Raw genomic sequence first — 26,152 nt, forward strand, 5'->3', positions numbered from 1 at the left:
GGCAAGTTTCTGAGAATCCCTTTTTTAATCTATAAAATGGATGGTATAAATTGGATTATTTGAGGATTAAATGAGATAAGGGCTCCCACACAGCCCTTGGTATTTGGTGAGCACTCGGCACATACCCGCCTCTTTATTCCTCCTGCTCTGCACACAGCCCCACCATGGACTCTAGGGAATCAGAAACAAAGTTTGGTTCTCCTGTGACTGACAGTCTGGAATAACCATACAAATTAGCGCGTGCTTTATGCCAAATGGGCAACCCAGACAAAAGCCTCTGAATAGGGAGGTGTTAGCAAGCCCGGCGTGATCTGAGAAGTGGTGCTTGGCGGACAGCACAGGTTCAGTAGGACTTAGAGGAGGCGGGGACTGGGGCCCACGGGGACACTCGTGGCTCAGCTCAGAGGCAAGTTGGGGTTCCTGTGGTGAGGGGCTGGCCGGAGTCTCGGACAGAACGTGGAGGGGCCCGGGACTTGGCACAGCTGCTGGCGGGCCCCCAGGGAGCAGGTTAGAGCAAACCTCCGAACCTCCTTCCACTTTTCTTCCACAGCCGGGCACGTGCTGGGCTCCTGGGAAGCAGTGAGCTTGCTCTCTCTCAGTGTGACAGACTTGGGTTCTAGTCTCAGGGCTGCTGTGTGACCTCAGTGAGTTGTTTAGCTTCCCAGCCCTCGTTTCCTCATCTGTATGGGGGGCGGTGCTGGTACCTACCTCATACCGTTGTCCTGAGGGTCCAGTGAGAAAGTGCCTGTCAAGCCCTTAGCCTAGTGCTGGCTATGGCAAGTGCACCATGAACGGCACTGGCTCTTCCTGGCTCCCTGTGCGACACTGGCCATCGCATTAGCCTGCGGCCCATCTGTCTGGTCACTTTCAGGAAGATGAAGACTAGGATTATCTGTGTTCTCCAGCAAGGTGTGTTGTATGGTCTTTGTTCGCTTTCTTTTCCCCGTTCTGTTGTCCTTTAACCTCTCTAGCAATGCCAGGCTTTGTTATTTCAGAGCAGAATTTTAAACTGTAAGACAAACTGTGTTTACACGTTTGTTTCTTTTCAAAAAAGAAGGAGGGGAGGGAGCGAGGGAGAGAGGAGGGAAGAAGGAAGGAAGGAAAGCTCAAATGAGTAAGACCAAGAGTTTTCCTTTCCTTTAAAGACAGTGAGCTGAGGAAAGACTTGTGGGCTCCCTTTGCAGATCTGGGTATTTGGCTAAAAAGGTTGAGTGCCTCTGAGAGGCGAGATGGGTGCTGTGATGTGTACACTGTAATGCTCACTATGCTTTAATATGGGAAAAGAAAAAGAGTAGGCCTTCCAAACCCCTGGGTAGCTCTACGCTGTATCCTTACTAAGGTCAAAGAGGTGTTGCTCCTGGGGAGGCGGGGGTGGGGGCCCTCCTACCTCTCTCCACATCTCATCTCACCTCCCCTCCCCTCCTCTCCCTCTTTGTCTTGGGAAGCTGCCTTTTATATATTTGAGCAGCCAGTGTTCCTTTATTTCACCTGACTCTTTTCCAATTAGTAGCCGCTCACCTCAGGGGAACATAATTAAAAGGGCTCTAGTTATCTGGGGGAAAGGAATTAACAAATTGAGAAAGTGCAGTAATAATGAACGGGGACTATAGGATCATTAATAAGTCTGCAGTATCCATATTCATGCCTGTCTATTGCTAGGAATGAGCTCATGCTGCAGGACTTACCTATAAGAGCAGTGCTCTGCATTGCAGGTCTGGAGTTGGTGAGAGGACTGGGTGAATAGCCCCCTTGGTTTTCCAGCACGCCTTTTCTTTTGGCTTAAGTTCTGAGTATGTGCTGTGGGACAGTATAGGCTTTCAGTCCAACAGCCCTGACTTTGAATTACAGCTTCACTCTAGCTTTGTGACCCTGGGGCAAGTTACTTCACCTTTCCAAGCAAGCCTGTTTCCCAATCTGAAAATGTGGATAGCAGTGACACCTTGCAGAGTTGCCTTGAGAATTATGTGTGAGTGATGCACAAAAGCACCTGGGTTATAGTAGCTCAATTGATATTAGTTCCTTTTCCCCTTAAGAGGATTCAAAGTAAACATACCTTTCAGGTAAAGGTCATTATGTTGTCACTGCCTTGACACTAGCAATATAACCCCTCTCCTTTTCAGGGGAGAAGGAAGAAAGAATAGCTTTTACTCTTCCAAGATGACAAGTGATGAAGTCAGATAGTGCCGTAATTCCCAGAGAACAAAGGCCTAGGGCAGATACACCCTGTCCCGCTACTCAGAGATGTACAGTGGCAACCCACAATCGCCGTCAGCCATAGGGCAGTTGTGACACGGTTGTGATGGCCCGCCTATGCATGAACTTGGTCGTAGCTGTTAATATTATCACCCCTTTAATTTAATCATGTGCATTGTTGGTTCTGCACATGTTGTATCTAATTGCCATTTAAAATGTCTTCCAAATTGCAGTCAGATTCAGCATTGAAATGTAAAGTCAGTGTGAATGGTGAAAGGCACCAGAGCAGAGAAGCATGGTGTTCATTTACTATTGGTGAAACAGATATTTGCGTTGATATTTTCTTGATAAGCAATAAACAAGTTCTTTCTGGGACCTAACAAATGAAGATAGCATCTAGATAAAGTATTATGTTTTGTTACTGAGATACCTTGGATGAAACAAGGGCATTGATGACTCTGAATCAGAAAATGATTCAGAAGAGTCAGGTTCTGAATGTGAAGTTTCTTAGGACTAGCTTAACCAATTTTTTGCTGTATTTTCTTTTTAAGAAAGCGTGATGAGTGGTTTTACAAATTTGTCATTCTGTGTGATAAGCAAGTAATGAGTCATAGTTTACTTGGTGGTTTTTGCATTTTGGGTGGTACATAAAATCAAGTTTAAATGTTACCCTCTGAAGAAAGTGATAAACAACCCTACTGAGCTCAGTAAGTAGACAGGTGACAAGGGAGTGTGCTTGGGGTCAGAAACTCATGTATAGAGGTGATGCATGTCAAACACCTCACGCTCATCACGGAGTCTCGACTGTCCTCACCAACACTTTGCCAGGTATCCTTCAGAACCAGGGAAGGAACAAGAAACCATTCTTTGGGCACTAAGAGAATGGGTCCAGTCACACCAGCCATGCCAGGGCTGTGAAGAGAACCCACTTGGACATAATAGCTTACTGAGCCTACCATGTGCTGCTCCTGTGCTAGGCACTTCATGGGTTCTCTCTAATCCTTGCAACAATCTTGAAAGATTTCCACTGGGGCTGGTACTGCCCTTTTAAAAGACACTTTACCAAGATATAACAAAAGATATTAAAAACAGTCCTGCCCTTTGACTTGGTAATTCCGTATTTGGGAATTCATGCACATGAAGTTGTTCATTTTCATTACGATGTTACTTATAGTGAAAAGTTGGAAGTGGCTTAATGTCTAACTCTAGCAATAGGGTTCAGCAAATTAAGGGACATCCATACTTGGTTGAATATTACATAGTCTTTAAAATAATCACAAAGTTTACAGTATAATATGGGAAATGTTAATGTAGCCAGTGAGAAAACAATAAAATATATGCACTCTATAATTTCAAAGATATTTTTAAATATTAATGTTAATATTGGAGGAGAATAATACAAAAATAAAAGTAGTTGTGACAAGATGACTTGATCGTGGGTGAGTGTCCCCTCCTCCCAAATTTCTCTTTACAACAACAAGAAAAAACAAACAAAAGAGAATGATTCAGTAGCTGCAAAAACTATTGAGGTATATTGAGAATACAAATTGTTTTCAGAATGCAGGTAGAATTACCCAGTTACATATTTGCTGCATTCAGATGTTAAGGAGTCTCTGGGGTTTCTTTTTTTCCTCTCTCCCTCTCCCCACTTGAAATTTGTAATCATTGTATTTGCAGAGCAAAAATGCAGTAGATTCAGGGACACATTTGAGGTTTTGTAAGCAAATGATGATACAGTAAAAGGTATTTGTCCAAATTTGCATTCATACAAAACATGGTGTGCTGTGATTTCAGAATAAATGTGTTTTAAATATTTTCTAAATACAGAGCTGTTGCAGCCCTAAGTTGGCTAAGAAACTACATTTCTGTGACAGGCCATAATTACCCTTTGGTAAATTATTGGGCTTAAAAAAAAAAAAAATAGCCTACCTAATGGTACCTGAAGAGTGAGTCTCACTTTGTCCCTTTCTACATCTGCCATCACTTCTAAGACTCCTTTTTACTCTCTTTCATTGATTTTTATTGCAGGACAAAAGGGCATGGCATTAAAACCTACATATTTAAAATTCTAGAAATTTTTTTTTTCAGATAAGAGCCTATAGTCTCAGATAAGAGCCTAAATTATACAGAGGCTTTTGCTGTAGGTATTTATTTTTACCTTTTTCTCACAGTTGTTTGAATGTCCTTTTCTATACATTAATTCATTTGTTGGAATTTCAGTTCAGAAATTCTAATTAAAACTCACGGTCATTTGTCACTTGCATGACAGTGCTGGTAGGAGCTGGGAAAGTTTATAAGATTTGGTTAAATATTATGGATTTGAGTTTTCTCCCTTCTATGTGTTTGGCTGTACTTCTGGACACATTAATAAGTGGCCATTTTTCTGGAATTCTGCACTCTTCCTGCTTCCTTTCATTACATTAGGCAAGGTTCCACTAGATGAGGCATTTGCAGTCTTAAGACTTCCTGCCAGGGTTCAGACTTTGTATTTTTGACATTGAAGCTGTCGTGTTCCTGAAGCTACTTAATTAGAAACACATTCATTTCAATGTACACTGGAGAAAGCTTGGACAGCAGAGCCAGGCACACTGGGAAGTTTGAGCATTTGTGTAGCTGGCAGCTAAACTAATGGTTTACAGTTTAAGGGGAAAAAATATCATAGGGCATTTCCTTGCCCCTAGAAGCGAAGGGAAGCTGAATGTGCACAGCAGATACCTTTTTTAAAAAGGAAAGAAGAAGAAGAAGAAAGACAACTCCACTTTCACTGCAGTTTTGTGTCTAATTCTTTCTTTGGCTATTATCAAATCCAAAAATCTTCTAGAAGAATAGTTGCCAAACTGGGCTGCTAATATTCAAGACTGTTTTACAGGCTCCCAAGATATATTCCTGCAGAGGTCTGTAGTAAGGAGAACATTTTATATTCTGGGGAAGGATTTTTGCTTGAAGAATTTTATTTGTTGAATGGTAATGAGGGAATTGTGCTCTTTCTTATTTTTAAATGTTTGAGCAATTTTAAAATGCACATATGATGTTTAAAAAACCTTCGTTGCCCATCCATTGCTTTCAGGATAAAGCCTAAACTCCTCAGCATTCAGTGGAAAGCAAACCTCTCCTTTTTCATTTCTTACCCCTCCTCACTTCCCTACCCTGTCCCCAAGAAAGCCACCCTCCTAGGTCCACTTCCATGCCACCAGCTGCCCCAGAGGAAAGGTACCTGGGCACCTCAAGTCTGAGCCAGGTATCTTTCCACTGGGCTCATAAAATACCTTTTTGTACCTTTCTCAGGATGTATCACATGCTGGAGAGACAGATGGAAACATTGTCAATGTCTTGCTTCCTCTCTACTCCTTGACCTCCCTACCTGCAGGAAAAACACTGGGTGGGAGGCGGGCCTGGGGATTTTAGGTCCAATATTACAAAGTCAGTGTGGCATGGAGGAAGAGGGTTTGGAGTCAAATCCTAGGGTTGCCGCTTGTTTTAATGGCATTAGAGAAGTGATTTAAGCTCTCTGGGCCTATTTCCTCCTCTGTAAAATGAATATAATACCTACCTTGTGAGGTTGTGTGGGTTAGGAAAGATGAATTTCAAGTTCCTTGTATAATGGCTAGCCCATTTATCGTTGGTAAGTAGCATCATAATGATAATTTATATGTGTGCCCCTGAAACCAAAGGAAGTCAATCCATAATGCCCAGGTTTTAAAGCCCCTGGAGTTGGGTTCTCATCTCCTGCTCAGTCACTAACTAAGGGAACCCATTGCTCTGGGAATGAAGCAGTTGGAAGGGGCTTTTTGAATTAGTGTCATCAGATGGCATGTGTGCAGTTGGGGTGGAGATGCTTGCTGGCTTTGATGCACTTCGTCCAACCAGAATGAACAGTTAGATCACATCTCTTGATGGCAGGAGGAAACAGCAAATAAAAAATCATTCCTCTTTGAAGCACATCATGCCCTCCATCTGACATTGTTAACTGCTTTTTCTTTTGTAATCATGGCAACAGTGGTTCCCATTTGTACCAGGAACTGCACTAATCACTCGACGTATATTTTCTCATTCTGATAGCAAGCTGCCAGTTAGATTCCAAAGTGCCATTTTAAAGATAAGGCAACTGAGGCTATGCAATCGCATGGCTGCTACTTAGGGACTAACGCCAGGGTCAGTGCTCTTCCCGCCACCCATGCTTTTAAGGCTGCCCACATTTTGAAATTCTTCCGAAGTTTCTAGGCTTGGGAACAAAATGTCACATTAGGATTTTTGTTGTGAAAGGAAATGTAACTGTGCATACGTTTATTAAAACAGTTTTTCTCCAAATAGTGAACCATGTGTAATTTTCTGTCAGAAGCAACAGACATTAAAGCAGCTGTGTGTCTCTGTTTCTCTTCACAGCGCTCCCATGCCCTACCTCATAGGAATCCATTTAAGTTTAATGGAGGTAAGTGGGCTCCTCTCCTCCCCAGATATCTCTGTTTGCGGTTGTGTTTTGCTATGTGGCAGTGGAAAAGACGCAGTCTCTGGATTCACAGCTCTACACACGGGAGCGTGTCAGAGCAACGCCTCATGCACAGAGCTGAGCGTTCAGCTTAGACCCTTTCCACTGGGCTCTTGTTTCCAGTGTTTTTCCACTTTGTTTGGAGATTGTCAATTTTCATGGGTGAGGGAGTGAGGTTCAAAGAGGCAGGAGGAAAGGGTTCTTTAAGGGTTTGAACGAGGGAAGGAAAATGATTCACTTTTCAAAATGATGTTTATTCTAAAACACTGCAACAATATTATATTACATTTTTTCTCTGTAGAAAATGTGGTATAGAAAATATACAGAAGTATAAGTAGGAAAATTAAAATTATCCACAATACCATTATTCCAGATTCAACCACTGTTAGCATTTTATTTTTCTTCATCCTCGTCTTTATTCCGTGAATATATATTTTGTATAAATGTACTTCACTGTTATGGTATAGAATTTTATGTCTTTATTTCATTTAATATTATGGCATGGGGATTTCTACATGTTTTTGTCTACTCTCAGTAATAATTTTTAATTTGCTACTGGCCCTTCCACTGTTTGGATATGCCACAACTTAGCCATTTTCCTATTACTGTTGGACACTTAAAGCTGTTTATAATATTTCACTATTATAAATAGCATGTCAGTGAACATCTTTATGCATAAGGCTTAATCTGCATCTTGACTTAACTTCCTTAGCGTAGAACCCCTAAAGTAGAAATGCTTGGTCAAAGCTATGAATCTAAGGCCAGATTGCTTTCTGCATGGCTGTACCGGTTAGATAGCAATTCTTTTAAGGGACTTTTCTGTGCTTTTGTAAGTGCCACTGGTTTGTAGACATGAACCCTAAGCTTTTCCCTCCTCAGGAGAGAGCTGAAATTTGCACTAGAGCAAAATGGGGCAGGAGGTAGGGGGCTTGCCTGTTTTGCACAGGAGATAAGCTCTCAGAGGGAAAAACTAAAGCCATGTCCGTCTGTGATGATGCTTTGCATGTCTTAAAGGAAGTGCTACTTCTCTTCTTCTGTTGCCTTCATTTCACGTCGACGAGGACCACCTGCTTCTTCACTGTTGCACACTGTGCTATTGTGCTTACGAAAATGAAACAAGTTGGTTATCGAAAAACCTGTTTGTTTGACATTGAGAATCTTGATCAAAATAGACCACAGAAATCTGCTCAAATTTCTAATTTGACAGGACGGCCATGTGGCTCCTACATTCTGTTAACAGTTCCTCCTTGTCATCACCCAGCCCTGAGCACATACAGTACACAGTTTATGGACTATCTTGGATGGTGTATTTAGATCAGCTTGAAGAGATTTCTTCTGTGTTTTACCTTTGTTTGTCAAGTTTGGGGGTGTATTCAAAGCTCCTGTGTGAAAAATTGAAAGTGAGTACTTGCTAATAGAACTTTCGTGTCAATTGTTGTACAGTTGGAAACTCTAATCTAAAGACCATTTGGTCTATCGGCATCCACGGCTCTTTCCTGCCTCTTCTGCCTTCCAGGCTGTTCCAGCACGGGTTTTTTCAGGCTCCGTTTCACAGCCCTTTACCTTGAGCATTGTCCAGGTTTCTAGTCTTGGCTTGCTTTTCTTTTCTATATGCCCTCTGGCCATCTTTTGTAAGGCTTTTTGCTTTTGCCACCAGGGTAATGTCAGTGACTCCCAACTGTGATTCTAACACTGGCATGCCTCTCTCTGAACTTAAGGCCCAGAGCTGCAAATGCCAGTGGAAGGTCACCAAGATGTACTGTCGATGTCTCAAACTCAGTCTTCCCCAAACCCCTTATTACACACACCCGTCGAGTTACTCCACTCCCCTTCTGCTGTTCCCGGTCCCCGTGAGTGGCACCACTGCCTGAAAAGGCACCAAAGTGGGTCACGCTGAGCATGGCTGAGTGTCCTCTTTCTCATTCCTTTCTCTCTAAATAGTCACCAAGTCTCTGCCATGTCTCTCGCCCTGTTCCTTCCTCGCTGCCTTCGTTGACATTTTACCTTGCTTGCTTAGATTTTTGCAAAGCCTTATTCGTTCATTCGAGAAGCAGGATCAAGGCCTCTTGTTTTCCGAACATTTTGCTAGGTCATGGAGGTATGCAGATGAGTATGAAATTCTGGTCACTCCGTCTTTAATAGCCTGCCTTCCAGCCTCCTCTGCCCTACCCCCGAGTCCTGCTCAGGCTCCCCGCTGCTGTCAAGCCTCCTGTCCTCTCGCTGTCCCTTGTTAGCCAGTGCTCTGGCTGGTCTCTGAAACACCCCCGTCCCCACGCCCCTGCATGGCTAAACCTTCTCTTCCCCAGCTGTTGGAGGAAGTCCTCCCGTTGGCCGTTGTCTTTGCTTGCTGTACCTCTTGCTCAGGATGACAGCTGTTTGCTTCCCTGCCCTCTCCTTCAGCCCTGGGAGCAGGAGCTCTTTGGGAACAAGGCCTGTGCTTCATTCACTGTGGTGTCCTCAGCACCTAGCAGGATGCGCAGCAGGTGCGTTCTGAAAAGAAAGATTGAGTGAGTGCTTGGGAAGCTGGAATTTGGGACACATTTAGAGCCTCCCGTAGGCATTGCTGTTGTCAGGGAACCCAGCACCATAATTTTACTTAAAGGTGGAGGGAGTAAATTTTTTTACTTTTTATGTGATTGTAAGTAATTTAAAACAAGGGTTTTTTGTAGTAAAACATGCCGTGCACAACAGGCATAAATTTTGAAGCTAAAACTTGAGACAGAGTTTTGCACTTAGGTGAATGGGTGCAAGTCCACTCTCCTTGGCCTTTGAAGGGTTTTAAATGAGGAGGTTTGGGAAGCACTGGCCAAGATAAATCTTAGCCCTGCTGATTTAAATTAGGGAGGGTTTGCCATGCTGAACTACTATGTGGTCAGCAGTAAGAGAAAAACAAAAATAGTAGTTACCCCACTCCTGAAGCCAGCTAAGACACTTTCCAAGCAAAATAGCGTTTCCTGCATGTGTGAGGCAGCTGTGAACTACCAAGTCATGAAGTACAGTCTCCTGATCTCCTCCCATGGATTTCAGCTCAGACTCGGAGTCCTCCGGTCATGCTTTTTGATTGGGCTTATCTGGTTCTATTAGACCTTCAAGTGAGAGAGATGGTTCCCTGAGATTTCTTCCAGGAACCATGGGCTATAATGCTTGGGGGTGGAGCTCATACCTGGGGCCAAAGGAAGACTCTTTAGGGAAGGAGATTGGGAAGGCCCATCTCCTCTCGCACACTAGTTTTCTTACTGGCAATTCAGCAAAAGGCTTATTTTTGACTGTCTTGTTATTTTTTCTTGAAAGCTATAGGCACCTTATTATGCCTTTGCATATGTGCCAGAATTTTTTAAACTTCAAATGAATGTGGCAGATGTTCATAAAAGTTTAGAAAAAGCTACCATAGGAAGACTTTTTAACCATTTTTATGACACTCAAATTTGTTGCACAAAAAGAAATATAAATTATAACCTACTGTTCTCATTTGAAAGAAGGTTATTTGGGGGGAAGATCTAATTCTAGCCTTCAAGCTCTTACAGGCTGTCCTATTTGTTAAGTGGTAACCTAGTCACCTAAAAGAGTACACCTTCCTTCTAAAGTGACAAGTTTCTAGCTGATCGTCATTCTTAGACCTCCACTGCCTTTTTATATCCTTTCTCTCATTTAAGCAAACACTAATTTGAGGTTGGTGGTAAGTTAGCAGGATAGCCAAGGGTTTTGGCATAGACCTAGTTTCTTCTTGGAGAGAATGATCATGTTAGCTGGCAGCTAGGAAACACCAAAACGCGGCCAGATTACACAGTGACTGTTTCCTTTCATTCCCTCCACCTCAGTTGAGTTCAGGAGATGCTCTGCAGCTCCTCTGTGCCATGTCTGGTAGCAGGTGCCAGGTCAGTGCTGGTAGATGGGTTCCTTTTCCTTTTTGATAAATGAAGACCTTCCTTTCCAAGCCTCACAAATAATGCTTTGTGTACAGACCTCAGAGCCACATGAGGGATGCATGCAGAAGGTGTTTTGTATCATTCCTGGTGATGGTCAGGAAGGAGGAAGGAAAGGTGATAGCAGTGACACAGTGCAGACAGAGGCTCAGGTTAGACTGCAGATGAAGCTCCACCTATATGCAGAGGCAGTAGAGTGTGGTGGTTAGAATGTGGACTCTGGGTTCTGGCTCCCCTACTTCCTGCTTGTTTGATCTTGGGCAAGGTGATGGACCTCTGCACCTCTGTTTTCTCACCTGTAAAATAAGGGCAATGGCCATAGCTCCCCCCTATAGTATCATTGAGGGTCTAGTGAGATGCTTATCAGGTACTCAGCACAGTGCCTGGCACATAAAGAGTTCAACAGAGGTCAGCAACCATTGCCATTTTTATTTCCTCAGTGGCCTTAAAGCCGTTTACATTGTTAAGTTGATGCCTTTGAAATTGTGTTTTAGGGACTCTTGGGTTCCAGGGATCATCACCTTCATTCCCTAGGGAAAGAATTTCACTAGAATTGGCTTGTGCCTGCTGTTTTCTTCTGGTTGACAATGCTGGGGGCAATGTGTCAGGGATGGGAGTGGTGTTTTTAAGGAACTTGATAAATGCACTTCCAGTTCCCTGCTTGACCACTCCCTTGCAGTAGTAATTTCAGGTGTGGTACTTTGTCTCTGTATCTTACTTTCTTCATCTATAGGAGTGGTTAGTCCCCATCTCTTAAGATTGTGGTAAAGATTAAATAAATGAGTCCTGTATATGTCCAGCATATCCCAGTGTCTGGCCTGTGGTCGGTACACAATACACATCACCTTCTATAGTAATGTTTTGGTAGCCTTCTGTGTACCTGGCATTGTATCACACTAGGGGTTCTATATAAAATGGTGAATGTGACATAATCTGTGCCTTCAGAGTTCTGTCTAGAACATATGCAGACAAGGAGAAAGTAATTGCAGGGAATTTGAGAGGCTATAGGCTCTGGTAGGGAAGACAGTGAACTGAGCCTTGTGGGCTCTGCTTCTCAGAGGAGAGGAATGCCTAAATGGAAACCTAGCAGATAAATTTGAGTTCCACCAGGAGGACAGGGAACAGCATCTACAAAGACTTAGAGTGTAGACCATGGTGTTTCCCAGGAAGTATGAGCAGTTCAGTGTCTGACAGGAGCGTGGAGCTGAAGGGGAGAGGAGCACTGTGGCAGGCAGGCAAGGGCCAGGCCATCCAGGGCCTTGTAAGCCGTGTTAAAGAGTTTCAACTTTACGGGGCAACGGAGAGCCACTGAAGGGTGTAAATAGGGGAGGGTCAGGCCTCCTCCTCCTGGGCCGTTAGAAACACGGTCCTTCCATATAAAATGCTTGGAAACGGCTTAACCATGTTCATAAAGTAAATTGTTGTTTGTAAGGATCAAGGTAATTCTTAAGTAAAATTACACACCACAAGGGGCTTCCCTGGTGGCGCAGTGGTTGAAAGTCCGCCTGCCGACGCAGGGGACATGGGTTTGTGCCCCGGTCCGGGAGGATCCCACATGCTGCGGAGCGGCTAGGCCCGTGAGCCATGGCCGCTGAGCCTGCGCGTCCCGGGCCTGTGCTCCACAACGGGAGAGGCCACAACAGTGAGAGGCCCTCGTACCGCAAAAAAAAAAAAAAGGGGGGCATTTAGGGTTTTCCTGGTGGTGCAGTGGTTGGGAGTCCGCCTGCCGATGCGGGGGACACGGGTTCGTGCCCCGGTTTGGAAGGATCCCACATGCCGCGGAGCGGCTGAGCCCGTGAGCCATGGCCGCTGGGCCTGCGCGTCTGGAGCCTGTGCTCCGCGGCGGGAGAGGCCACAGCAGTGAGAGGCCCGCATACCACAAAAAAAAAAAAAAAAAAATTACACACCACAACCATGTACATAAAATTCAGATGTGTTAGCGTCCCAAACCCAAGCTTCCAAATGGTTTCCTTGCTACCAAACTACCAAACTGTGGCAGAGGTGTTTGTAGTGATGACTTACTTTGAGGTTTCAAGCACCATTTTTACTAGATTTTTGTTTCCTCTCTGTTTCCAAGTACTTTTTATGAATTAGATAATCTTTTTACAGTGCAGTTTGAGAGGATAAATTTAGGTTATATACTAAATGCTAAGTTCCAGGCACTAGGAACAGGGGAGTGAGACCCAGGTACCACAGGGGTCTACCTACCTCTCCCACCAATGCAATTTCAAGAGACATGTGGTGGGGGCATGAGGAGACAGGCCCAGCTCACAGCTTTCCTCTCTTCCTCACCATCCTTTATGTAGGAAGGCTCAGCGGGAGCGCATGGAAGCCTGGTTTTACAGATGCACCAAGTGCTTGGGGCAGCGCTGAGCCACCGCTCCAGGGACACATCCCTGTCCACACTGAAGCACCTCTCCGTCTCTGGGATGCAGAGGCCATATCGTCATTCTGTGTCTGCAATGGTTTAACTGTGGAGCTTTTACACAAAATAACAGCACTGACTTATTTACAGACAAAGAAAAATAACTTTTTTTTCCCCTTTACCTCTAAAAGAACCTGAATTGCTGTCAGCTGAACTGGTGCCATTTTAACTAGCTTTTTCTTTTCATTTTTCTCTGGCATAGGAAGTCTTTAATCCCTTGTTCATTTTTTTATGTTTTTTTTTTTAAGTTTCACGGTCAGTGTAGAAGAGTGTTTCTTGTTTACCATTGTACCATTTTGCTTCGTCACAGGACTCCACAGGTAGACAGTATAAGATGTAGTTTGCCCTTGTTAATACTGTGATTCATGCAAAACTCTCAGCCATAATTATATGCAGGTATAGGTGGTGACTTGTGCATGTGTTCTCACGAGAATTGAGAAACTCCATGTGAGATCTCTTTGTTAGTGATAAGTAATCAAAGTCCTGCTTTGTAAGATGGTGATATTTGCATGAAAAATTCCACCTGGTAGTTTCAGTCATAGGTTCATGGGGAGAGATTTAGCAAGAAAGGGAGAAGGTTGGGAAGAAACTGCCGTCTCCTGTGTCCTTGTTCCATGCCAGACACAGTGCCCGGTGCTGTACCTGTTCTCACTTTTGCACATCCTAAGAATCTCTCTGCCAAGGAGGAGACATCCATATTTGCAAATGGGGAAGCTGAGGCTGAGAGAGAGAAAGTAGTTTGCATCCGGTCCCTCTGCTGTGCTGGGTTTGTCAGACCCCAGAGCCCCTGGATCAGGCTGTGTGGGTTACGCCTAACCCTGCCGCAGTCCCGGCAGAGGTTCCCAGGACCTTTGCCTGAGCTCTTCCTTCTCGGCGCGGCCTCCAGGCCATGCCCTGAGCACTGTGGTGAGGGGACGGAGGGCTCACGTCTGGCAGCCTCATATTTCTCCAGAGGAAAGCTCTGAGTACACTTGCGACTGGGGCTGGGTTACTTAGCCTCTCCGAGGCTCCATTCTCTAATCAGTGAAATTAAGGTAATATTATCCATCTCAGAGAGTTGTGAGAACTAACTGATATAATGGATGTAAAGAGCTTTTTAAAAAATTCTACCAAACATTATTCTTCATAGTGAGTAGTAAAAACAAGAGACAAAGTTTAGATCAATGAAACCCTGACGCTTGCTTAATTATATAAAGAGAAAAGTAATTGGACAGTAGCTTGGTCTTGCTGGAATTTCCTTAGCGTGCTGTTATCAAGCGATATCACATGTGAATCTGTCACATCCAGTGCATTCAGAGTGAAAATTCAGCAGCTCTCTTCAACTTAGGGCCTGAAGAATGTTCTGGATTTCGCCTGATGGATTCCCCCGGAAGCTCTCTCCTCCTCATGTGGCGTCTGCTTTTAAAATGTGTGGTTCTTAAATGCCACTTAGCCTAATGTTGGAATTAGTTAATATGAAACAACTTAAAGCCCTAGTAGTAATTTATGTTATCAAAGGGAACAAGTACTTCTGGCTGATTTAAGTATCTCTTGCAGTCAGTACATTTTCAGTCTAATTTGTCGTGACTGAAATGTTCTCTTGTGAGATGAGATAGCCCTCTGTTATAGATTAGAAAAATTGAGTAATTTATGAGGGAGAGTCCCAGTAGAAAATGTGAAACCATCATTGATGCTTTTGTTTTCCAATTTTCCTATCATCACTTAGCCAGTCAATTGAGCAACGTTAAAACTGACTTCAAAGAAGACCCAAAGTTTCTAAATTGTTACTAAGAGGAGCTTAAACTAACCAAATTCCTGTCAGATTAACACAAGGAGCAGCATGCAGGAGGCTGTGGAGCAGAGCGGAAGAGCTCTTGAGCTCTAGAATCATGGGGACCTGGATTCAAATTCTAGGTCCGCCGCTACTGGGAGACTTTAAACAAGCTCCTTTGTTTTAAGGAGAAATCAGTTTAGCAGGGGGAAAAGTACGGCTACTAAATCTCACAGTTCGACCACTCCGTACAAAACTACTATTATGTTATCCTCTGAAGAGATGCCTATTGGAAATATTTAATAATAATATCAACCATTGAATGAGCTTCTACCAATATACATGGCACTTGAGCTGTATAATTTTTCATTGTCACGCCTTTGTGAGGGGTGCTCCTGTTTTGCAGATGGGGATGTAAAGGTGTCTCTTTGAGCTTCAGACTCCTTGGGTAGATTCTCCACTTCATAGGAGTTTTTTAATGAGGAGTAAATGAGAAAATCGGTCCCTGACACGTTGTAGGCGCCAAGTAGATGAAAGTGATTATCAGTATTATGTGTGTGTAGAACTGGTAAATTTTCTTTAAAATAAGCTGAGACATCTACCTAAAATTGGCTCTGCCCTTTTTTTCAGCCTCCTTTTGTAGTTTTTATTGAGTGACTTTTTCTAAATCAACATTAGCTTAAAGGCACTCTCAACTGAATACAGCCACATGGGACTGGTGACTTCTTTTCAAACTCCTTGCAAGTGATTAGGGGCGGGGCCATTGTGGGCGCTCAGAGACCAGCAGCATGATGATTGAAAAGCGGCGCCCTTGGCCTAGTCAAATCCCACTTGGAATCAGGGCACATGTGGTTTTGTTTAACACCATGCTCAGCAGACTCATGGTACAGGTTTGTGACCATGAGACGTTTGTTGTTGATATGTGAGGTCACCACAGTAGGGGTGTTTGTCAACCAAATTAAACTTCCTCTTAATGACCTAAAATAATTGATTCGGAAGGCCTTTAAATGGGCCATGGCAATGTGTAAGCAAGCTGAAATCTGGCATTTTCTGCACAAATTATTGCATATTGTTGTTTTGTTTGTTTTGCTTTTGTTGGGAAAAATGTGGCTAGACCAAGGGCTGAGAAGGCAGGCAGTGATCCCGAGTTTGAATCCGAGCTCCACTATTTGTCCCTCTGTAACTTGGGCAAGTCGCCGAGCATCTGTGCGTGTATGCTTAACATCTCCATCTGCAAAATGGGGTCACCTGCCTCAAAGTGATGACAATTAGAAATAATATGGCTAAAGTTCCATGCACATTAGTAGGCCCTCACCCAATGGTAGCTATTATTATTAATAAAGTATTTCCAATAGGCATCTCTGAAGAAGAGCACTTAATAATAATTTTATACAAAGTGGTCAGACTGTGATATAGTAACTATTCCTTTTTTTTCCCTTTACTAAACTGATTTCTCCATAAACTGCTCTCCATACTAAACTTAAACATCCATAGAGAAAAGTGTGACTAAAATTGGAGCCTATAAACCTCTCTCTACATACTGTCTGATTCTCAGCTGATTTCAAAATGAATTTAAAGTTGAATATTTAAAATATATGCCATTTAGGCTACAAAAGAAGTGGGTTTTTTCTTTGCCCATTGGGTTCAGACATTTGTGACCTAAGCTCAGGCCATTGCAGGTAAGGAATGGGGCCACCGTACTCTTTTTGTTTACAAACAAAGGCATGGGCTCAGGGCTTTTCCTAAGTATGATCAACAGTGGCAGTGAAGTTGGACGTTATCAACATCCCACAGAATGGTTTATGTGCCCTGCCTAAAATCCTTTCCTCCATAAACCCAAATACCTGACAAAAACTAAAAGCTTCAGACTGGGGCTGCCTAGACTCCTGGACATGTCCTTAACCAAACAGAATATCTGTTAAACCCTGGTGCCTGGGAGTCAATTGTTTTAAAAGATGCAGTGGTAATAAATTTATATCCTGCCTCTTCAGCATTTTATTGAAAGTATTTTGTACTGACCGAACGGGTTAAATTATGAAGCTTGATAAGTACATATGCACATTACCCATCCTTAGCTTTAGAAGAAAAAAAAAAGGAAGAAAAAGATAGCTATGATTTTGGAAGTCATCCCAATTTTTAAAAATAAGAGAATTTGGACATTTTGGCATATGGGGTTTTTTAAATGAAATTTCATGGAACTGAAAACAGTCAATTTTAGGTTTCCAAAAATTGTTTTGATTTTCATTGGTATAAATTTGCTGCACATGGTTTTAGGGAAGTTCTGAGAGATGCATTTGGGACTTCGGGGTTGATTTTTTTTTTTTTTTTTGAGCTTTGCGATTTATTTTTAAAAGGTGATTTTTTTTTCTAACTCAAAGTATAAATCGGAGGAGACCAGAGTTCCATTTCTAGGACAGTTTTTGGTAATGACATCGTTAAGCATTTCCAAACAACTGGACTTGGGGCTGAACTATTGGGCATCATTTCAGCACCATTTGGACACTGCACAGCAGATCCCTCTCCCCCTCATCTCTGAGTTAGAATCTCGAGGCCAAGTGATTTGGGCCATTCCATTAGCAGCAGCTGCTGGTGATAAGCACTGTGAGAGTCACCTGTGTAGGGTCAGGCTTATTGCACATCAAGGTTCAGCAGTGTCGGAAGAGAGGGAAGATGCCCAGGAGGGGGCTCCAGGCCACCTGCTGTGTGAGGATCAAAGGGTTGAAAGGTCAGAAGGCACAGCTTCCTTAACCATATCTGTCTGTGCAATAGCTATTTCAGATTGTAAATCTTGGCGATTTCATTAAGTCCTCCTGGCTGCTACTGGGGCATTGAAATAATAAAATTTTATATCTGTTGCCTTTCCTGCCTCTGGCAGCCAGGCTGATACATTCTCTGCAAAATGGGGCATCTTTATGAAAACCTTTCCTGGAAGGATCAGAGCAGCCTTAATGAAGCCTCCCTCAAATTAGGAAGTTGGGGTTCCTAGGACCTCATCCTCATGTTTTTTAAAAAGAAAAAAAAAAATCACACAAACTGTTTAGCAGCCTTTGGGATTTATGTAGCACCTCTCTTCTGAAAAGCTGGTCCCCAAATATTGCCTATTGCTAAATGCTTAATCGTACAAACAGGATGAGAGGTGAGCTTTCCCAGTGCTGCTGCTTATTAAACAGACCCTGTTCTAATGACCACAGGGTCCTTTCTTTTAGGCAGCCCCAAGCAACTATACAGATATTACTTCCCACTCAGCAGACCTTTCAGGTGTTTTGAGAGACATGTCTCCTGAATATGATTTTCCAAATATTTTTCCTAGATCTTAAAGTTGTTATGGACCTTTAGGGCTCCTTGGCTCTCGGGCAAGACAAATCACAGTAACGGCTGCCCCTTTACTGCCCATATGTTTAAGACCCCCTGTAGTTTGTTTGAAAAGTTAAGAGATTTTCACAGTGAAGGTGCCATTTCTGAAATTTAAAGTGTTCCTTTTCACTGGGAGATAAGTTCACTCTGATTAAGTCCGTAATTCTCACTAAGCCATGTTTATGGGGGCAATAAACAATGTTTCAGCATGCTTGTTAAATTGGGTTTCCAACCTCTCCACTCTTTAAAAGTTGACATTTCAAATAAAAGGCAGGTGGAGATGGGAGTCCAGGTTTGCTGTGCTTGTGATGAATGAATGATGGCAAGTGGCAGTTGTGGGGGAGGAAGGAAGGCCCTATTTTATGAGAGGGTGACTCCAAACCATTTTGGGACTAGGGAATCAACATCCCCTTAAACCCCAAGTGAAACTCTTAAATTCAAGTTTCGTCATTTCAAATTGGATGGATACTATTTTTGAAATACTGCTGGACGCACTACGCTCATCATTTAATTTTCACAACAAGTCTGTGCTATAGAAGTGGTGGCTTTGCTTTACAGATGATGAAATTTGGGCACAGAAAGGTTAAGTAACTTGTCCAAAGTCACACAGCTAATAATTAGCAGGACCAGGATTCAAACCCAATTATTTTGTTGTGTGAAATATTTTAGTGCGTACAAATAATAATAATAAGACCCTGCCTTTGGGGTCTTTTTGTTATTATATATCTAGCCTATGATAAGTCTGTGTATGGAGGTTACAAAAGAAATATGTGATCTGGTCACTGTCCTCAGTATTTGCTAAACCAGGAATGTAGACGGGGCTCCACAGAGAGAAGGGGCCCAGGCTCTGGGGAGTGGCAGTCCAAAGCTCAGGTCCTGGCTCTGTTATTACTCTGGACCTGGAACAAGAGCTTCATTTTTCTCTTCTGTGAAATGAGAATAATAACGCCTATTCCATGAGGATCAAATGAAATCAGGTATTTAAAAATATAGTGTTTTCAAACTCGATATTTTATAGATGACAGTGGTGAGTGTTACTGCAGTGTATGTAAATATAGAATGGTTAAACCAGTTACTTTAAGGGAAAAGTGACAGGTACACATGAAACAATTAGAAACATCACTAATCAGGTTTTAATTGAGGATCCAAGTATGTGTTGCCCACTGTACTTGCTTAGGACCAAAGAAGGCCACTTGCTGTGGGAGCAGGAATAGTCAGGAAGGTTTCGTAGAAGAGCAGGCTTTTGCAGGATGGAGATAATCATGGTGATCCATGTCTGGGCCATCTTCACATCTTACCAAGTGCTCTGCCACCTCATCTCTCGTTTGCATTTTGCAGCAGTGGTGAAAGGTGTTGACACCTTCCTTGTCCTCTTTTTACACATGTGGAAACTGAATCTCTAGCAGTAGGAAGGGTGTTTCAATTTGGGGCAAAACCCCAGCAGTGTCAGGCGTGCACATGGGCTCACCCCTCCATTTTGGGGGCCAGAGTGGAGGCCAGAGTGGATGGTGGTGCTGTGTTGGGTGGACGTGTAGAGTGAGCCCCAGAGCTGGCAGAGCTGGCAGAACCAAAATCTCAGACGGAGGCTGGCTGGCACTGACTAAGCTTCTGCCCTGTGGCTGGCCCTTTAGGAAGCACGTGTCCTACCGTAACTCCTTTTAATCTTCTCAACAGTCCTGAAGGTGGGGATCAAGACCCAGTCTCACAGAGAAGGAAACTGATGCTAGAGGAGGCAAAGGGCCTTGCCTAAAGCTACCTGGCTAGTAAGTGAGTGAGCCAGGACACCAACCTTGGGACTCTGCAGCTCTGGGCCATGACCATCCTGAGGAGGCAGCTGGGCAAGCTCTGTGTGAATGGAGATGTTCCACCAGATTGAGATCTTTTCCACTCCATATGACTATGCCTTTTCTTATTGATTATAATTTATTGATTTATAATTTCTTATTGATTATAATTTACCCCACCCCGCCCTACCCACACTCCCACACACACAAGTGGACCGGGAGCCCCTTGAGTTTAGAGATCATGTTTTAGTCATCCATCAGTTTGACATGACTAGCTAAATGGGTGAATGAATGAATGTCCAATGGATGGATGGTCAGGAAAGGAGGGAAAGCACTACTGAAGAAATAGCCCCTTTGCTGACCTGGGTTGAAAATCTCTGGACTTGTTAATGAGAGTCAGTGCTTACTACCTTGTGAGGAGTGGATTTGGCCTGACCTGTGAGGTGCTTACACCACTTCCCTCCCCTGCCAAGCTTCTGTTTCTGTTTAAAGCACACTGGGAAATTCCAGCAGTGTTTTCAGGGGTCCTCTGAACTGTCAGGCTTAGATTTTTAATTTTGCAGAGCAGGAAGGAGCAAATCAGTGACTCCTGGCTCCAAAGAAAAGCCACTACGTTTATCAACTGCTTGGCAGCTCAGTGACCTTTGGGGCCAGAGGAGGGGAAGGAAAATGTCACTCTTCCCTCTGTGTGTATCTGAGATTTCAGGAGGGAATAGAGAGTTTAGACTACCTGCATATTTGCCTTTCCTCTTCTTGTCCTTTCCACTTTCCTTCTGATTTCTCTTTCCCTTCCTCCTAGGAGGCCAGCAGCTCCCCGTGCTGTTCTTTGTTATGTTCTCATATACATGCGCATGCATTTGAGTACATTTGATGTGGGCTGTATAGTGGAAAGAAAGAACGCTGGCATGGAGAACCCAGATTCAAATCCTTTCTCTCACAAGCATGTGAGAACATGGGCAATCTGTTTAATCTCTTTAGCCTCAGTGTCCTCATCCATCCAATGGGTACAGTATTCCATAGGAAACCCTCTCCCTTGAGAATTTTAATGGAGTCCAGACCAACCATCAAGCCACTTGGTGTGTCCCTGACAAACATCTATTAAATTACAGTTGCTCAGTATGTTTGTGATGGAAACAACATGTCAGAGCAGTTAGTAAGGTGCATTGGATACTACAGAGTTCTTGGTGTCCATCTGGGTTCAACTGCTATGGCTCCACTGCTGCTAGGCCATAGGACTTTGGACAAGTTACTTCACCTCTCTGCCCCTGCATTTCCTTGTCTCTTCACAAGGGTGTCGTGAGGATTGCGTTAAATGGTACGGCATGTAAGGGCTGGGCCGCGGGAGGAGCACATCAGCTAGCAGCTCTCATTTTCTTACTGTGGGCGTCAGGCACGTGATGGATGCGGAGCGTGTAACACAGTTCCGGGCCGTGCAGGCCCCTGGGAAGTTAGCTGTGCCTCAGTCCACACGTAACCAGGAGCATAGGCAGCCTAAGAGGGGACTGTGTGAAGGCCAGCAATAGTCGTTTAGGGTAAAGTTTAAATGGACGAACTATGAAGATGTAATTTTTGGTTTTGTTTTAACCATATTTCCTACCTTTCAAAACTTTAAAAAAAAAAAAAAACCTGCCAAGAAGTCATACTTAAGTGAGACATAAACTGTAATGCCAGGAGCCATATTACTGTGCCTTTTTCAGAGAGAAACAAACACTGGACTTTCTCTGAGCCAAAGCAAAGCACTCTGTGGACTTCGTAATGCTCTGATTTAAGAGGATGATGCATCCTCTTGAAGCAAAGTGTCTTTGCAGGAAGTCATTGTAGACCCGTGCCCTTTGCTTGGTGGTCTAGATGCTGGTGTCAGAGGTGCTGCCTTAGGTGCTGGCGTGGCCATAGGAGAGGAGACTCCTTACAGGCCTCAGGGGTCACTCCAGCAAGGAGAAGGCCTGCCTGTATAAAATGAAGAGCAAGGATTTGTGCTGGTGATGTAATCCAGGGGATCCAAAGAATGGTCAGGAGCATGTGCTGTCTCCCTGACTGAGCACGGTCCTGCCTGTAGCCAAGACCAGTACCCTGGGCAGATGGGAACATGGCCACATAGGTATAAAATGAATTTTTCCATTTTTTTTTCTTTTTACTTAATCCTGTCACAACCCTATGTAGCACGTGGTCATAGCCCCATTTTATAGAGGAAGAAACTGAGGTTCAACTGTGTTTAAATAACCTGCCCTGGGTCCTGTAAGTAGGCATTAAAGAAGATAAAACTCAAAGCCCAATCTGACTCCTACTCAGTTCTGCTGCTCTCCCAAAGCAGGCTGACTCAGGACTGCAAATGTCTCTCGGAAGGTACCCAATAATATTGCTGCTTTGCTCCTCAACTGGAGAAGGGGACAGGACTGATTGGAGAAGCAATAGGTGTCCGGGAAGGGTCTACCTTTGCAAACAAATTTTCTGACAGATATATTCTAGATTGAATCCTTTTTATCCATAGAATTATTGCTATGTTGTTTTCATAATAATAATAGTCAATACCCAGTGCTTATTATATGCCAGACACTATTCTAAGTACTATACGTATATTAACTCATTTAACCACCATAACAATCCAGTGAAATCTACATTATTTGCTTTTCCTAAACATTTCACTGAAGTATGAGATTTATGGGAAGCGTACGCTCATCCAAAGTATAGAACAGGGTGAGTTTTTACAAGGCAGGCATGCCATGTAACCACCACCAGATCAGAAACAAAACGTTACCAGCCCCCAGAAGCCCCTCTTGTGCCTCCTTGTAGTCATTCTCCCTCTGACCCAAGAGTAACCATTATCCTGGGTGTCAGTACTATTTTAATCTCATCAGACACATGCAGAAACTGAGGCACAAAGAGGTTAAAGGGTTTGCCCAAGGTAACACAATTATAACTGGCGGAGTTGGGATTCGGACTCGGGCAGTCTGGCTCCAGAGAATGTGCTCATGTCCCTGAGACATAGCCAGGAAAAAACAATAGGTTGGTGGTAGTTTTCAGTGGCACAGAATCATAATAGTGGAGTCATTAGCCTTTGCCTTTAGTCTGAAAATCAGTTGTTCAAATTCGTATAGTCTTGGAACTCTAATCCTACTTTCAAATCGCAAGGATAGAAACTCGCTTTTCAGAGCCTCCCATTCATTGTACTTACTGCAATCAGGTACTGTGTTAAATTCTTTACATGTATTATCCTGCTTAAACCTCCAAACACAGCTGGACGGTAGGTAGTATTATCCCCATTTTATAGATGAGAAAACTGAGGCTCAAAAGTGAAGAACTAACTGAAGGATACTCTGTGGCTGAGGCAAGGCTTGAATCTGGCTGTCTCATTCCAGAACCCACGTCTTAAGCTACCATGGTAATGCCTATCTTACTTTCTATGTCAACTGTGAATTAATTCTACACACGTTAATCATGATAATTTTATGTGATTATTGTCATTGTCATTACTATTGTTACGCCCATCACACTTCCTTGTGCAGACTTTTACATTGGGCTTACCTTGTCCATTTGGGCTCACATTGACATCTGTGCCAGGCCTGCCTCCCAGTAGAGTGAGAGGCCACAATATTTAATTCATTCTCCAATTAATGAGCATTTGCCCTGTGTCAGGCACTGTGCGGGGCACTAGGGATGCAGAGACAAATAAGACATAGCTCTGCCCTCACGATGGTCCTGATGAAAGGACAACAGAAGAGATTCACCGTGTGCTGGCTCATTTATTCCATGCATGCCACCTCACTGACACCCCCCCCCCAACAACTCCCATACAAGATAAGGACCCCCGTTCTCAGCTGAGGCAGCGGAGGTGGATCTGGGCCTCTGCTCCTCAAGGTCCAGCACCAGCTTCTTTCCTTCACCTCCAGCCCCCGGCTTCCTCAGCCAGGGAGACAGCACATGCTTCTGACCATTCTTTGGATCCCCTGGATTGCATCACCAGCACGAGTCCTTGCTCTTCATTTTATGACCTGTTTCTAAATCCTGTCTTTTGTCACTAGCTGCCCAATCCCCTCCCTAGATAGGCAGGGTGAGCCCCATCTGTGCAGAGGACTGGTGTGGTTTGAAAAGGTACAGCTGATACTTTATATTTTAGCACAGGAGTTGAGGGGACCCATTGTTTTCATACAACCAACTTTAGAAAGTAAGGTTCAGTAGAATCTTCTTGACTCGAGAAGATACACCGAAGGCATAGTGATCCTCAAGTGGACCCCACTTTTACATAGGGATGTATATCATGGGCATTGGATTCTATATTTATCCTAGAAGGGTATGAGTAGAAAAAAAGTTTAAAAAACCTTAGGCTAGACAAAAAAGGAAGGAAGCAGGGAGCCAAACACAGCTGCAAATCAGAATTTACATTGGTGATGGTTCAGGGCAGAATTACCTTGTCGTGTGGCATTTGGTCACCATCATTCATGCGTTGTTATTTTTCGCTGTCTGTTATGACTTTATTCTGTGTTCTGGACATAACGCTAATATGTTTATCAACTCATTGTGCTGTAATTTATACACAGCAAACCATCCATTTAAAGTGTACGATTCAATGAATTCTGAGTTTTATACATTCATGAAACCATTACCAATAATGATATAGAATATTTCCATCACCCTCAAAAGACCATTCTTTTTTTTTTTTTTTTTTTTTTTTTGCGGTATGCGGGCCTCTCACTGTTGTGGCCTCTCCCGTTGCGGAGCACAGGCTCCAGACGCGCAGGCTCAGCGGCCATGGCTCACGAGCCCAGCCACTCCACGGCATGTGGGATCTTCCCAGACTGGGGCACAAACCCATGTCCCCTGCATCGGCAGGTGGACTCTCAACCACTGCGCCACCAGGGAAGCCCCATCCTTTTTTTTAAAAAAATATTTTGTTGCAGTGTTTTGGGGTTTTTTAAAATAAATTTATTTTATTTATGGCTGCATTGGGTCTTCGTCGCTGCACACGGGCTTTCTCTAGTTGCGGCGAGTGGGAGCTACTCTTCGTTGCGGTGCGCGGGCTTCTCATTGTGGTGGCTTCTCTTGTTGCGGAGCACGGGCTCTAGGCGAGTGGGCTTCAGTAGTTGTGACTCGCGGGCTCTAGAGCGTAGGCTCAGTAGCTGTGGCGCACGGGCTTAGGTGCTCCGCAGCATGTGGGATCTTCCCGGACCAGGGCTTGAACCCGTGTCCCCTGCATTGGCAGGCAGATTTTTAACCACTGTGCCACCAGGGAAGCCCCATTCATTTTTGTTTAAATTTTATTTTATCTTGAGCTTCTCATGTGCCAATCACTAGTCTACATGATTTAAAAATGTTAACCCATGTAATCCTCTTCACACGCATGAGGTGTAAGCACTGTATACAGAGGAGAAAACTGAGGCACAGAGAAATGAAGTGAAATACCCAAGTTTACACAGCTGGTGAGTGGCGGAGCTAAGTGAGAACTCAGACGGACTGGCTTCCGGATCCTGTGGGCTTCCTCTCTAGGCTCTACTTCCTGTCGTTCATTCATGCATTCATTCATAAATTGCCTGCTGTGGGCCAAATCTTGAGGTAGGAGCTGAGAATACAGAGATCTGTCTTGGTGGCCCCAAAAAACCCACAGACCAGGGAAGGAGTCAAATGCCTGTATTAATGACTCTAGATTGATGTATTTTTCTGGTTGTGGGAGTAAACCATAGGCTACCATGGGGAAAGGCAAACTTTCTGCTCCCTCGGGCCCTTTGGGGTAAGGTTAGCCAGGCTCCACTGAGGTTCCGAGAAACATTGAGGGAGACGGGACGGACGGGCAAGAGAGCCGCTGTTGGTTGAACGCCTCTTATGGATGTCCTGGCAGTCTTGCTAACTCTTCTACGTACATTCACTTATCTAATCCTCACGACAACTCTATGAGGTGGGTACTATCGTGATCCCCATTTTACAGATGAAAACCTGGAGAATTTATGAGATTGAGCCTGTATCCATTCAGCCGCCCTGACCACCTCCCATATTCTGATTTTCCCCTTTCTTGTCCCGAAAGGCAGAGGTCAGACTAAGTCTGTCCGTGACAAAGTATAAAGGGAAAGACATTTTTGATTAATAATATTTATGGGAAGATGCCATTTTTGTGTGTTTCTCTGTGTAAGAAATGCCATTTGGAAAGCCGGTGTGCATGTCAGTATCATTTTTTTTTTTTTTTCATTCTGAGAAAAAGCCTATAGAGTCTGGTGGGGGGAGGGTTTGCAGCTGGCAGGAGCTTTGGCA

General features: G+C 43.8%; 1 protein-coding gene across 5 annotated transcripts in view; it reads left to right on the forward strand.

Annotated features, from left to right (window-relative positions):
• DENND1A (DENN domain containing 1A) overlaps positions 1-26,152 on the forward strand; it is a 493,467-nt gene that overhangs the window by 280,390 nt on the left and 186,925 nt on the right. For all 5 annotated transcript variants that reach the window (XM_060014177.1, XM_060014178.1, XM_060014173.1 and 2 more), the window contains one exon: positions 6,577-6,622. In XM_060014177.1, coding sequence (XP_059870160.1) covers positions 6,577-6,622 — 46 coding nt within the window. The remainder of the gene's footprint in view (positions 1-6,576; positions 6,623-26,152) is intronic.

The sequence above is a fragment of the Delphinus delphis genome, chromosome 6, assembly GCF_949987515.2.
Source record: "Delphinus delphis chromosome 6, mDelDel1.2, whole genome shotgun sequence".
Taxonomy (NCBI): domain Eukaryota; kingdom Metazoa; phylum Chordata; class Mammalia; order Artiodactyla; family Delphinidae; genus Delphinus; species Delphinus delphis.